This window comes from Toxorhynchites rutilus, chromosome 3 (genome assembly GCF_029784135.1).
Source record: "Toxorhynchites rutilus septentrionalis strain SRP chromosome 3, ASM2978413v1, whole genome shotgun sequence".
Taxonomy (NCBI): Eukaryota; Metazoa; Arthropoda; class Insecta; order Diptera; family Culicidae; genus Toxorhynchites; species Toxorhynchites rutilus.
Genome location: NC_073746.1, coordinates 214,077,255 through 214,092,855, shown reverse-complemented (window position 1 = coordinate 214,092,855; position 15,601 = coordinate 214,077,255). Strand labels below are relative to the sequence as shown.

Here is a 15,601-nt window from a genome sequence, read left to right as displayed (position 1 = left end):
TATTTTTCAAACGTGAGATTACGTACTTATTGGGTATATAGAATAAGAAACGGAAAATCTTCCGCATCGCGAAAATGATATAATTTTCCAGCTATTATTGCTCAGTCGCTGGAGAGTTCAGAGAGTTCATTCGCTTCTAGTTTGTCTTTCAAATTTCCATAGTCAGTCACACCTCTTCTTGAGTCATTAATCAACAAGATACATATTTAGGCGACGGTCTACTGGCGAAAAATATTCAGTATGTTTCGAACTGTGAGGGAGCTCTGGAGGGCCGAAGAAAACGCTCCACCGGCGGGCGAGAAGATAGCGATCGCAAACATAAACAGCATCATGCGTCGGGTTCATTAAAGATTCCCCCTAAGGCCAAATGGGAATCCATCGGAAGAAGGCGACCAAGGAAGCACCAACATCGAAATGGCTTGAGGCATTGAAGACAACCGCCACACACACACACACGCGTGCAGCTCTTTTCGTTATATGCTTAATTTGGTTCCATTTGCTTGATTAGTTCTCGCGTCATGCAGAAATTTATGTTTCATTTCTATGGTAACCCCCGACCCCCCTCATAAAGGTGAGAGAAGTGTTGAACCACTTTAGAAATGTTTCTTGTCCCCTAAAACCTCCACAAGTCAAATTTGGTTCAGTTTGCTTCATTAGTTCTTGAATTGTGCAGAAATGTATGTTTCATTTGTATGGCAGTCCCCCATCCCCCTCAGAGAAAGGGGTGTCTATTTGCCATGGAAACGTTTCGTGTCCCCTAAAACCCTCGCATGACAAATCTTCGCAAGTCTAACCACCATAGAAACATTTATTGCATCCTAGAACCTCCATATGCCTAATTTGGTTTCATTTGCTTGATTAATTCTCGAGTATTGCAGATATTTGTGTTTCATTTGCATGGCAGCCCCCCCTTACAGAGCGGGGTGGAGAGTCTAATCACTATAGAAACATTTAGTGCAGCCTGATACCTCAATATGCCTAATTTGGTTTCATTTGCTCGATTAATTCTCGAGTATGGCAGAAATTTGTGTTTCATTTGTATGGCAGACAGAAATCCATTTTTATATATTAGGCTGTCAAAAAAGTCCTGCGGTATTTTTTTTGAATTTTCATTTGCTCATAAAATTAGTTGCAATTATCTGTTTTAAATCAAATATGCGCCGTTTTGTTCTATGACTTGTTCCCAACGAGATGCCAACTTCATAATACCCCTGTTATAGAAGCTCGTTTCCTTATTGGCAAAAAACTCGGATAGCCAATTTTCACAGGCTTCTTTTGTAGCTAACTTCTGACTACCTTGCTCGTTCGCCATGGACAAAAACAGGTGGTAGTCACTTGGTGCAAGGTCCGGACTATACGGCGGATGCAAAAGAACCTCCCATCCGAGCTCCCGGAGCTTCTGGCGCGTCACCAAAGAAGTTTGTGGCCTGGCGTTGTCCTAATGGAAGGCAATGCGGCCTCTGTTTATCAAAGATGGCCTCTTCTTCATGAGTGCTACCTTCAAGCGGTCCAGTTGTTGGCAGTACAGGTCCGAATTGAGCGTTTGGCCATAGGGAAGCAGCTCATAATAGATTATCCCTTGACAATCCCACCAAACACACAGCAGAACCTTCCTGGCCGTTAATGAGGGCTTGGCCACCGTCTGAGCCGCTTCAGCGGGCTTCGACCACGACCGTTTGCGCTTCACGTTGTCGTAAGTGACCCACTTTTCATCGCCAGTCACCATCCGCTTCAGAAACGGGTCGATTTTGTTGCGATTCAGCAGCGATTCACATGCGACGATACGGTCAAAGATGTTTTTTTGCGTCAACGTGTGTGGCACCCATACATCGAGCTTCTTTGTGAATCCAAGCTTCTTCAAATGGTTAACAACGGTTTGATGACTTATCCCCAGCTCTTGGCCGATGCTACGGCTGCTACTATGCCGCTCTTTCTCGGCTAATTCAGCGATTTTGTCGCAATATTCGACGACAGGCCTTCCGGATCGTGGCGCATCTTCGACGACCTCTACACCAGAACGAAAACGTTGAAACCATCGTTGTGCGGTGGAAATGGAAACTGTATCGGGTCCATAAACTGCACAAATTTTATTGGCAGCTTGAGATGCATTTTTGCCTTTGTCATAGTAGTACTGTAAAATATGTCGGATTTTCTCTTTATTTTGCTCCATATTTGCGACACTATAACTCACGAATGACTTAACCAAACAAAACACTGTCAAGGACTATATTATAGCGCAAAAATACCTTTCCAATAAGCTATAGTATGACTCGATACAATGAATACAACTAGAACTATGCGCTTACAACGACACCTCGCGGAAATACCGCAGGACTTTTTTGACAGTCTAATATATAGATAATCAACAGGTGCAATCTATGCCCTAATGATATTTAAGTTTACTGCTTGCCATCCGTCGTGAGCTATAACCCCGCGTCGTTCCAAATAACTCTTGGCTAAGCATCGAACAAGTGTGGGTTGAAATTAGGGTTGATCACTCACTATTCCTGTGTTCAGTTTATGAACCACCAGACCGCGTCCGCGATGTAGCTTTGATGACCGTTCACACGGACTCGATCGCACAATGGGCACTCTAGACTCAAACCGATGGATGAAATTGCGATAATCGGGGATTTTGGAATGGAATCAAATGGACACCTTCGAGATTAGGATTTCTGTACCCGGATGCCAATCATTCAACAGTTTTGACGTGCACAGTCTCCCTATTAGATTCGTACATCGATACACCTCCAGTATGTACAGACCTCGACAAATAATTTACCATTGAATTCATTTAAATCGGTTGACACCGTCAAGTGTGTTTCAACCAATATTAGTATTTTCGGTTTTTTGTTGGATACCAAGATTTCAATTTCGTCGAAATGTGTGCGTAATCCGCCACATTCAGGTAAAGAATATCATATCTTCGATATGCTCCTTTCTTGGATGGCTAGGCGGAGAAATCCACCTGTCCCTTTTTCCTTTGGTAGTTACGAAGGAACATAGGGCAGTTAGTACTCCAAGCAAAATGCTTTGTATCTATGTCTAATCTTCGCTCATTTTTAATTTGAGTGCAATTGAACATTGAATTTCTTCGGATTTATAATCTTTGAATTGATGATTCTTACCTCATTTTGGGCATACACTAAGCTCTGATTTGCAATCGACAATCTTGTGGCTATATTCGCAACACTTGAAACATCTAAGAACCATCAACCCATCAACTACCCGACATTTTTCGAAACCACAAAATACTGATTTGGCTTCCATATTTTTATCATTTGTATCGCTATGACTTCTATAGCGTTATTACAGTAAATTTTTCTCACTTGAAAATGCTTATTTTTATGCAACAAAGGGTTTTGCTTCATCAACGTTATTTTTAAATAATTTTCATTTTATTCCTCGCTAAATCCGATTATTTTAATGGTCGGTTTCAGTGCTTCTGGTATTTTAACCTCGTAGTCCTGACCCAACTTTTTCTCAAAATTATCCTTCAATAACTCTATTGAGTTTTTATCCGTAGCAAATACAACAACAACGCCATTTTTTTCGTTTCGCAGGCCACTTATATTTAATCCCTTAGGATTACCATTTTCTTTCAAAACTTGTATATAGGCATATAGGCGAATGACTCAATTGTGTTATCGTAGTTACCTTACTAACATGCAGCTGAAACGGAAATCAAATCCTAAGTCTTTTTGGAAGTTCGTAAACGAGCAAAGGAATGAGTCTGGTCTACCTTCTACGATGGAGCACAATGGGCGCTGGAGTTCTGACACACAAACGATATGTGACCTATTTGCTGATAAATTTGGAATCGTGTTCTCGGATGAGTCGATAACACCCGAGCAATTTAATATGCTGCTGAAAACGTATCTTTTCTCGGTCAGTCTTGCTCTCATATCGAGGTTGACGAGCCAATGGTTCAATCTGCTATGAACAAACTCAAGGCGTCTTGCTCCGTTGGTCCTGATGGAATTCCGTCGATTCTGTTGAAGAAATGCGCCGCTAATCTGATGATTTCTCTTTGTCGCATTTTCCGCTTATCGTTGATTAGGGGAAAATTGCTAACTTCCTGGAAGTCGATGTTTTTTTCCGGTACATAAAAAGAGTGGAGTGCCAAGACTCAAGTCGACAACTACCGAGGAATTTCCACCCTAAGCTCGGTCGCCAAACTGCTTGAGCTCGTTGTTTTGGAACCGATCTTCAGTTTCTGCCAGCATTACATTGTAAAAGACCAACATGGATTTATTCCTACTGTAACCAATCTGTTGTCTTTCACGGCTTATATAACGGAAGGTTTCAATAGCGCCAAACAAACCGATGCGATATATTTTGACCTGACAGCAGAGTTTGACGAAATAACGGTTTCTAAAATTGAAAATTTGGGGTCAATTGATCAATTGAATTGATCAATTGATAGGAAATATATCTACGCATCTATCATAACGAATAACATTTCATTTTTCTTGAGATAAATAATTGAATAATTGTGAAATATCAAGCATTGTCAAAATGCACTATGTGCCCATTTTTGATTGGTCCATTTTGTGCTCCTCAAATCGAACCGACCAAAATGGGCAACCAGAGCAGCACCGAAATAGAATGAAGCACGATTGGAAAGGAAAAAGAAAAAAATGAACGAAACATTGGTCGCAGTCTCACACATGCGTAATTCTCGAGCCAGCCAGTCAGCTTAAAAATCCCCGTTCCGCTGCCGTAACGATCATTCTCATTCAAACCGTACACCACATCGGTTCGCATCACAACACATCAACAAACCAACCCAAGCAGCCATGTCTGGACATGGTAAAGGAGGAAAAGTGAAGGGAAAGGCAAAATCCGGCTCGAACCGTGTTGAGTTCCCCGCAAGGGTAGCTAGGCCGAGCGCGTTAGTACCAGTGCACCCGTCCACCTAGCCGGCGTTATATAGTTTCGGCCGCCGAAGTGATCGAGTTAGCTGGTAAAGCTGCTCGCGACGATAAGAAAACCCGCATTCGGAACAGAACACATTCGGTTCTGTGGACATCAAGACAACAGGCAGTTGCAGCGAGTGGCGAGTGGCAAACGCAATCGCAAAACGGCATCAGGTAGCAGAAGAAAAAAGTTTGTTCTTTATACACACTGCTTTGGTGGCAAATCCAGCACAAGGCGGCATCGAGGGCGTTCGAAATGGTTTTTTTCAAAACCACGAGTACTAAGTTTTCTAAATTTGAACCATTCCATAAAACAAGGCGCTTTTCAGGGCCATTAAACCTTCCAAAAAAGAGTTTAGGAAATACAGTTCAATGCTTTCTAAAACAATATCCAAAATAATAATAAAACACAAATTGATTTTTTCATAATTTGTTTGCCAGGATATGATGAGTATGTGAATTTGGCAGTTGTTCTGAGCTTATTGATTTTCACCAATTCTTAAATTGCTTCTAGATTGAAAGTACAGTAATTTACACTTATCTCGACATTTAGCTAATTGGTCGGACCAGTAATGCGACATATTTAGTTGGACATTTTTGTAAACATAGAGTTCGGGGTCCAAATTATGACCCCACATTGAAGGTCGACACTGTACCACTGTCATCGCAAATGTTCAATTACAGGTTAAAATTACCTCCAATCCGATACTGAGTGGTGGTAATGCGACGTGCCATTGAATGTAATTTACTGTAAAATATGTCACAAGCTGGATGGGAAGAATTTTTCCAACTGTGAAAGCTGTGGCGAGTGGCAAATGCAATCGCTAAACAGCAAGGTTTAGCCGAACAAGATGGGGATATCGAGTGATAACAAAACAATAAACTCTTTAGATTGAAGATAATTTTGTGATCCTGAAAAGGACCCTTTTTAGCCTGCATGTGAATCCAACGAGCGAACAAATCGTAGTGAATGTATTTTTTTGCCATCGCTCCCTTTTAACGCTCATTCGTTCGTCTCGTTGGACTCGCCCCTCTGGCTGAGTTTGCCGATTTGTCTCTATCCTGTGAGTGTGTACCGCTACAGTATAAAACACGCGGACCCCAAAAAAATATCTTATTTTCTTTCAAACCGTAAACCCGTGTGGTTGTACGGCATCGGCATCGTGGACGTAACAAAGGAGGACAAGTTAAGGGAAAGGCAAAGTCTCACTCGAACCGTGCAAGTCTCCAGTTCCCTGTTGGTCGCATTCACTGATTGCTCCGCAAGGGTAACTAGGCCGAACGGATTGGTGCCGGAGCACCAGTATACCTAACAGCGATTATAGAGTTTCGGCCGTCGGAGTGCTCGAGTTGGCTTGCAAAGCTGCTCACGACAATCAGAAAACCCGCATCAAGAACAGAGCAGCTTCGGTTCGGCGCTCATCAAGGCAACAATTAGTTTCAGTGGGTGGCAAAGTGTTTCTCCGGCACGTCGCATCAAATGTAATTTACTGAACAACATGTCACAAGCTGGATGGGAAGAAATTTTCCAACTGTGAAAGCTGTGGCGAGTGGCAAACGCAATAGCTAAACAGGAAGGTTTAACCGAACAAGATGGGAATATCGAGTGATAACAAAAAACACCAAAGGTTCTTTTCAGAACCATCAACATATTCATGAAGAGTAAACAGTAAACTAATCCATTTTTAAGGTAGATAGGTAGGTATTCACGTAGGAGAAGAAAATAAAACAATATATTTAAAATATATATTTAACAAAAGCTGTCCCCTTTGTATAGTCCTACGTCACTCCGGTTATGTCCCCGACATTACCCACCCGTCTTTTTTTTTCGAAGGACAACTGTTATGTTTTTAATAAAAAATATTGAATTCCTTAATATTTTTTTTTACTATATCACTGAAGAAATTCTCATTTTTTATTGAACACCCTTTATTAATGTAGATGGAGGACCAAACGAAACCCCTTTTTTTAGGAAGGTCATATATATTTCAGATTTATCTTTTTAATCAATTGAATATTGATGCAATATTCGTTGTTACAAATGCTGCACGGTGCAGTGCTATCGTTAAGGGTCCCTTACACGATAAATAATAATGACATTACTTCATCAGAATGACAATAACAATGATCATGTGAGGTTGACAAAATTGATATGAAGGGCAATAATGATGCAAATCCGGATTTTCTGATCTCGCTCCATCATTACTGTAATAAAGCAGGGACACTATCATTCGAGGTGTCTAGACATCTTGTGTCAAAATCTATGTTTGTGAGCCAATTTACTCTCTATCAGATTCGTAGGCCCAAAGCAATTTAAAATTCTTGAAATTTGAATGAAAGTTATTATTTTGCTTTTCTGAAATCCCTACTAAAACCCATTAGTATAAAATTAAATAACCACCAGAATTAGTTTTAGCTCCTAGAAAACTCCTAGAAGAGCAACATATTTGATGCGAAAAAAAAAGATTTTCATTTATACTTTTTGATTTTAAAAGTTTCTTTCTTCTACCTGAAAACCCGTTATCATTTTCGCTTCACAACGATGGAGCACGAAGCTTAAAATGGTAATTCGCGATAGCGACGGTGCAGTGTGTGATGAAAAATCACCACTGATTATGCTCTCGGAGTCCATCAACAATTTGCAAATGGAAATAAAGAAAATTTCTTCTAAGCCCGCACTGGCGGTGCAGTCCCACAGTACAATAGATGGCCGTCCGCTAGTGAATCGGTGCGTACTACCAAACGACCCCGCGAATTTGAATCAGTACGTCCATCATCTGTGTGCCAATCCGGTTCGAAGCAGCTAACCTCGAATATTATATCCGTACCTGTCAGCGAAAAACCGACTAGCAAGTTCTGGCTTTATTTGTCGTGCATCCGACCGGTAGTCACTAATGACGCGATTTCTGCTATGGTGAAAGCAAATTTGGAGATGGACAGCGATCCTGTCGTGATGAAGTTGGTAGCCAGAGGGACGGATACCAGCAACATGTCTTTCGTCTCTTTTAAAGTTGGTCTCGATCCTACTTTGAAAAGCAAGGCGCTTGATGCGACGACGTGGCCTGAGGGAATAATGTTCGGTCAGCTCGAAGATTATGGCCCCCAAAAATTTCGGAGGCTGTCAACTGTGAACCACTATCAGCTGTCATCGGTTAAACCCAGGATGCATTGCCCATAGCACTAAGGGACTCTCTGAACCACCCGACCAAGTCGTGCTTCCAGGTAGTTCTCACCATCAAAATTTCTGCTTTCAAAGTCGTCCTGGCCCTTCGGTCGTGGTGGATGAAGGGATCTCCTTCCAACCTCTCTCAGGCAAGTATGCATATTCCTGTAACATCCATCTGCTTGACCCCTCTTCGTCTTGCAGTGCAAAAATGGTACCATTCGACGTTGAACTCCAAACAGACAAAAATTCCGACTATCCACCAAATCTCGACGACATCGCCAACGTGCAAATTGCTCACACTGAGTTTCACGACGGTAATCATGATGGAGACGACGTTATTGCTAGCAGTAGTCATGTTTATCCAGGACGCATTGTCTACAGCTCTAAGGGAGTCCCTGAGCCACCCGACCAAGTCCAAGCTTCCAGGTAGTTCTTCTCCTCATAGTTCCTGCTTTCAAAGTCGTCCTGGCCCTTCGGTCGTGGTTGGTGACGGGATCTCCCATCAATCCTTCTCAGGCAAATATGCATGCAATAGGAATACTTCGTCTCCTGATCTTTTCAACGTTTCCAGATCTACTCCTGCAACAATTAACGTCGTTAACAATTCGGATAAACCTGGGCTGACGTTCTATTATCATAACGCTCACGGACTACGTAGCAAAATCGAGGACTTCACGACTGCCGTTACTGCTTCCCCATATGACGTTATTGTAATCACCGAAACATGGCTCGACGATGTCATTCCATCCCGGATGTTGTTTGGCGACAACTTCGTCGTATATCGAGGGGACCGTACTACGCTCACTAGCGATAAGAAACGTTCCGGTGTAAAATATACAATGTTCGGACTATGTTCTATAAAAAGAGTTCACTGAACTCTGGCTCGGGTCAACGAACTTGTATGAAAAAGGGCACAGAGTAGATGGAGAGAAAACACTAGTTGTTATCACTATGGTCGAGAACGTTCTGTCTGACTCGTTCAATGTTTATTTATAAAACACCTCCTGTGCGTTATCAAGCGTTTCTTAATGTCACTCTATTAATGACGTTTAACGTTAAGCGTTTGTACACACTGTATCCAAAGTGGACACAACAGCTCTTCCCCCTTTGAAAAGAAGGCTTTATGAATGAAAATCTAACATCTAATTCATAAAACTGAACATGAAACCAAAGTTCACTGAAATTCAATTACAGTACAATCCTTAATCAAAGTTTAAATCTTATCCTAGTATTTACAAAATTCAGTACGTAAATATTTACAAAATTCACGAGATTGAATTTAATTCATGCTTCAAAATTCGAGTTCACTTTTGGTAAACGAAATCCTTGGAAACTTTTGCCTTCCGGGCTCGTTTCGAACGCCGCGGTACTTGATCTGCAGGTGCATCCGAGTCATCAGGAAAAAAATTACGTTTTCGTTCGAGTCTGATGGCTTCCTTAGGGAATCCTCTGAATCCCTCATTATCGTCATCGTTGACTTTCCTCTCGATGTTCTGAACTTCCTGCTCGGGTTCCACATCCCGACTAACGACAAACACGTTCGGCCTCTGTGGTCTCTCGTCATTGGTTTTCCGTAGCTGCGTGCGATGAGCGGCCACCTGTACGCTTCCAACGAGTACCTGGAAAACATTTTTGGAAATGTGTTTTAGTAATACAGCTTTTAACCAGCGAAGCTTGTGATGAGGGTTATGATTCTTGTACCACACAGAATCCCCTTCCATCAGCTTATCCAAAGGGTCAAACGAAGGCTTTGACTCAATCCTTGGCTCAATCACATCATTGGATGGATTTTGTGGTACTAAAAGTTGGCGTTTGTACTGTTTCTTAGGATTAAGCAAATCGATCAATGTTTTTGGTTTAAATGAAAAAATCTTTTCTGATGGAAATTCTCCAACACCTTTTAAGCAATTATTGCGATAATTAATCAAAAATAAATTGATCGTCTAAATCTAAGTCAGAAAATTCTGGTTCTAATAAGAACTTTTTCAGAACTTCTTTAACAGTACGTACAAAACGCTCAGCCTGCCCATTACTGGGAGGGTTATATGGCGGGCTTTTCAGAACATTAATTCCTTGTCGTTGTAGAAAGTTTACAAAATTATATGAGTTGAATGGAGGGCCACCATCAGACACTAAAACGTCTGGAAATCCAAACCTGCTAAAGAATTCCACCAATTGCTTCAAAACTTGATTGCAATCTGTTCCTCGCTTCATCCACACAACCTCTACCCACTTTGAGAAACTATCTACAATCAATAGAAAAGTACGCTGCTCAAAATGAAAAAAATCTATGTGAATCCTACTGAAAGGTCTAGTTGTAGGTGTCCATTCAGACGTGATCTTCGGCTTTGGAACTATGGCCATACTGTTGCAAATGTCACAACCAAGTACAAATTTTTCAATATCACTGTTTATCCCGAACCAGTAAACGGACCTTCTCGCCAATTGTTTCATTTTAACAATACCGGCATGGTTGGCATGCAAAAGTTTAAGAATTTTTCTTTGTAAAACCAATGGAATCACAACTCTGTCTTGATATAACATGCAATCATCAACAATTTCCAAGTCTTGCTGATTTGCGAAAACATTTACAAACTGTTTATCAATCTTTTTCGGCCAACCGCCTCGCATAAACGAAATTATTTTATGGAGAAAATCATCCTCCTTAGATTGCCTGGCAACTTACCGATAATCTAAAGGAAGTTCCTTTGAAAAATTGATACTTCTGACCATCTCCCTATCGAGCTCACTAGGAACCATTTCCTGCAATGGGAACCTAGAACAAAAATCCGCGTTTCCCATTTTAGCAGAAGGCCTATACCTGATTTCAAAATCGTAAATATTGAGTTCCAAAATAAAACGTTGAAGTCTAGTCACAAATATGGAATTTTTCCCAGCTTTACCGAAGATCCCTACAAGTGGCTTATGGTCAGTGTAAACTATGAACTTTTGTCCAAAAAGGTATTTATGGAATTTCTTAATAGTACAGACCAAAGCCAATGCTTCCAAATGAATTATAGGATAATTTTTCTGTGCATCATTTAACGAAAAAGACGTGAAACAGATTGGCTTTTCAATTCCATCAACTAAATGAGCAATAACTCCACCTAAGCCGTAACTAGAAGCATCAGAAATCACAACTAATGATTTCTTTGGATCATAGAACTCCAAAAAGTCAGTATCCAAAAGAGAGTTTTTTGCCTCGTTGAACGCCCTACTACAATTTTCATCCCACTTAAACTGCACATTGTTCCTCAACAAATTATACAAGTAATATAATTTTGAGGACAAATGTGGAATAAATCTGTGGTAATAGTTGATCAACCCTAAAAAGGATGTAAGTTCCGTCACATTTCGTGGAATTTTTGCATTTTGAATTGTCAAAACCTTGTCAGGACTAGGCATTAAACCTTTACCACTGATAATATGACCCAAATAAGGCAGTTCTGTGACGAAAAATTTACATTTTTCTAAGCTAATTTTAATGTTAGCCTTTTCTAATCTTTCTAGCACCAAATAAAGTCTTCGTCTACACTCTTCTAAGTCTTTACCGGCAATAAGCACGTCGTCTAAATAACACGATACAAATTCAAGCCCCTCTAATACTTTATCCATTACTTGCTGAAAAATTGCAGCACTAGAAGAAGCTCCCTGTGGTAAACGATTGTAAATAAAAAGACCTTTGATCGTATTGATGACCATAAATTTCTTAGATCTTTCCGTCAGTTGTAACTGCGTGTATGCCCCTTCCAAATCCAAAGAACAATAAACTTTGCAGCCAGAAAGCTGTGCAAAAATGTCCTGCGCAACTGGTAATGGGTAAGTATTAGGGATAATTAACTTGTTGATTGAAACTTTACAATCAATTACAAGTCGAATGTCGTTATTTTTCTTCATGACAACTATCACAGGAGAAGCCCATTCGCTTGTTTTAATTGGTGTAATTACTTTTTGTTTTTCCAACTTCGTCAAATAAAAAAATTTAACTTTTAACCGGTACGGTACGTCATAACATTTCTTAAAAATAGGAATCTCGTCCTTCAAAACCAAATCGGCTTCATACCCGACAATTGGCGAAGAAAAATCTTTCACAAAAACTGCAGAAAAACGTTGTTTAATATCTGCAACTACAGCATCACTGCTTTTGACAACCATGTTATTAACTTGTAAAGAATTCATGAAGAAATTTCTCCAATCTAAAAAGAAAATGTCCAACCATGTACGCCCAAACAATGGAATAAAGTCATGTGAAGTATTCAACACTAACAGTTTCAATTTTTGTTCAGTTCCCTTAAATTTTACCAAGACAAGCGCCTCTCCCTCAATTTTTAATTTGGCTCCATTGACAACTATCAATTCTTTGCTAGATTTCTTTAAGGGGTTTGTAAAATTTAGAGAATACTGTTGTTTTCCCATTACAGACACAGACGAACCACAATCAACCTCCATTTTTATAAGTTTACCTTCCATCGACAACTCAATTAGACACGGCTCGCATACTCTGTTCACGGATGACATATGCATACATTCAAATACACCTGAATTATCGTCATCCTCACTGTCATTTGGTTCGTTTGTCTGCATCCGGCTCAACAACTCGCTGAGATGCCTATCGGCTGAGGGTCCAGGCTTATAGGAATCCACCAGGTTGACTGCATCTTTCTTGAGGTTCTTCAGCTTGTAGCACTTGCGCTTCACATGTCCCTTCACGCCACAAAAATCAAACACAATGTTGGAGCAATCCGGGCGCCGCCTTTGTCTGCCTTGCCAGTCCTTGTCTTGTCTGCCATTTTTCTTTTGATGATTCTTATCATAGGGCTGAAAGCCTAAACGATTTTTCACTGGCCCACGAACTGCAGCAATTTGACCGAAACCTTGACTGACATTCGCCAACTCAAAGCTCGAAGGTAATCTATGAAAGGTATTTCCGGCAGTCGATACTCCTAATGATCTGGCACTAGCTCTAGCGAGCTCCCATGTGGCCACAATCTTCTCAACAACCTCCAGTGAAATATTTTCCTCATTCAGGAAGCGTTGCTGCAAAGCAGGATCCCTGACACCCGCTACAATGCGGTCACGTATTGCCATTTCCTTGAAATTTTCAAATCCACAAAACTCTGCTTGAAGTTTAACACTGAGAACAAAATCCTCGACAGACTCATCAGGTTGTTGAACCCGATTGTTGAATTTGAAACGCTGAATCATATCTGATTCAGTTTTTTCAAATCTACCTTTCAGCTTTTTTACCATGTCTCCAAACGCAACCGTTGATAAAGCCCCGTTTGGATAGAGAAGCTTTAACTCGTTGAAGATATCATCTCCACCGAGCGTGATCAAAAAGGCTTTTTTTGAGTCTTCCGGGATGCTGCTCACCGTGAAATAATATCCAAGGCGCTCCACCCAATTTGAAAAGGATTTGTTCCTTTTATAAGGTTCAATTGTTGCGGCCATTGTATTTTGCGCTTGAGCCATTTTGTAAAAAACTACTATGGATTCTTATGTATTATCCAATCAAGAAATAATGAAAATGTAACAAGGAAAAAAATGACAATATATTTTCGCACAATCAATTTACCAAAAAAAAAGGAATAGCTAAAATGGGCTTACCAGAACTGTTCAACTGCTCACCCTTTACGTCCAATCAACGTGCTATACACGTTCGACGGTATTAATGCGGATTCAGGAGCTCCCAGCGTACCAGCATAGACCGATTCGCTTTGGCCTCCGCGCCAGCGAGGAAAATTCACCAGGAAAAATGTCCTCCCTCAGCGATTGCAAATGACAGCGTCACGGAATGTATGGACGCGTCCCGCCGACGAAACAACTAATGTGCGATTCACATAGCACGTTACGGAGAAGAACGTCTACGTTCCGTCAACGTCTCCACCAATTCACACATGCAGTCAATGCTTCCACCAGCACCGTCCCGTCAAATGCCAAACGAATGATTTATTTAATTTTATTCATGGTGTCGCCACCTACAACAATTTTAAATTGCAATGTCCTCTTTCAAATCAGCATGCCTAGAATCAGTTCTAAATTTTGAAAAAATCAATGAGAATCATTGAATTCAATTATTTTAATGCTTAAACCCCGTAGTCCGACCCTCATGCAACAATAATAATAAATAGAATAATTCTTTCAACTAGTCGCGAATGATTTTCACTCCGAAATTTGGAGCTAAGAGATATGTTGGCATGAAAAGTACAGTAAGTTGCTTATAAAGCGATATGCTGAGGCACCACTCAGTGTCGCATTGGAGTCGGTTTTGACCAGTAATTGGACATTTGCGACTGGTGGCGACTTTCAATGTGGGGCCATAATTTGGGTCTCGAACTCAATGTTTACAAAAATGTCCAACTAGAGGTAAAAATGTCTAATTAAACGTGTTGCATCACAGATCTGTTCAATCAGCCTAATGTCGATGTAGATGTAAATTACTGTACAACCAAATCAAAACAAAAGCCGAGACACAAAGCCCAGACAAAAACCAAACGAGCCGTCCGTCACCGTCAATTATTCTTTTCTACAAACCCTGCCGGTCGTTTTCGTTGAACGTATGCTGACGGGTCGTTACGTTGCTGGTGTATGTGAATGTTTTCATGAGAATTGCATGGTAGAATCATTGACGTATCGTGACGTGACGGGACGTGAACGTGACGTGTATGTTGTATGTGAATCGCACTTAAAGCGGCCACAACAATAGCGAAACTACCACCGCCGGAGAAAAAAAACTCCTTGTTTCGGCACAGATTAGCAAGCTATCAGAGGCTCGCACAATGCACACAGCATACAACACTATGCTTTTTTATTACCACTAGCACTTTTGCACTCGCGTAGTGGCTCTTCTTTTTCCTCGTCGCCACTAAAATATACAATGTTCGGACTATGTTCTATAAAAAGAGTTCACTGAACTCTGGCTCGGGTCAACGAACTTGTATGAAAAAGGACACAGAGTAGATGGAGAGAAAACACTAGTTGTTATCACTATGGTCGAGAACGTTCTGTCTGACTCGTTCAATGTTTATTTATAAAACACCTCCTATGCGTTATCAAGCGTTTCTTAATGTCACTCTATTAATGACGTTTAACGTTAAGCGTTTGTACACACTGTATCCAAAGTGGACACAACACGGTGGAACTCTCATCGCAGTCAGGAAGAACATTCCTTCATCATCCTTCGCGGTAAACGAACTTCTACTTGAACATGCGTGGGTTTGTATTTCCACAGGAAATCGCAAAATTGTTGTTGGTGTCATATACATCCCCCCGGATAAATCGAGCGACGTGCAGGTTATGAGGCATCATACTGATTGTTTGGAGTCAGTCGCATCCAGGACTATCGCAGACGATATAATAATTGTTTTTGGTGACTATAAGAGGTTAAAATGGATCAGTTCGCATTTTGCACACTAGACGTTGCTATCTCGATAATTAGTCGATCAGGAGCAGTGCTACTCGATGGTATTAATTCTTGCAATATGCGGCAAATTAATAGTCTTCCTAACCGATACGG

The 15,601-nt window shown here is 40.8% G+C and overlaps 1 protein-coding gene across 1 annotated transcript in view; it reads right to left on the bottom strand.

The window, feature by feature from the left end:
* Window positions 1-9,178: 9,178 nt before the first annotated feature.
* LOC129776726 (MMS19 nucleotide excision repair protein) overlaps window positions 9,179-15,601 on the bottom strand; it is a 56,666-nt gene continuing 50,243 nt past the window's right edge. The window contains exon 5 of the mRNA XM_055782543.1: window positions 9,179-9,704. Coding sequence (XP_055638518.1) covers window positions 9,390-9,704 — 315 coding nt within the window. The 3' untranslated portion in view covers window positions 9,179-9,389. The remainder of the gene's footprint in view (window positions 9,705-15,601) is intronic.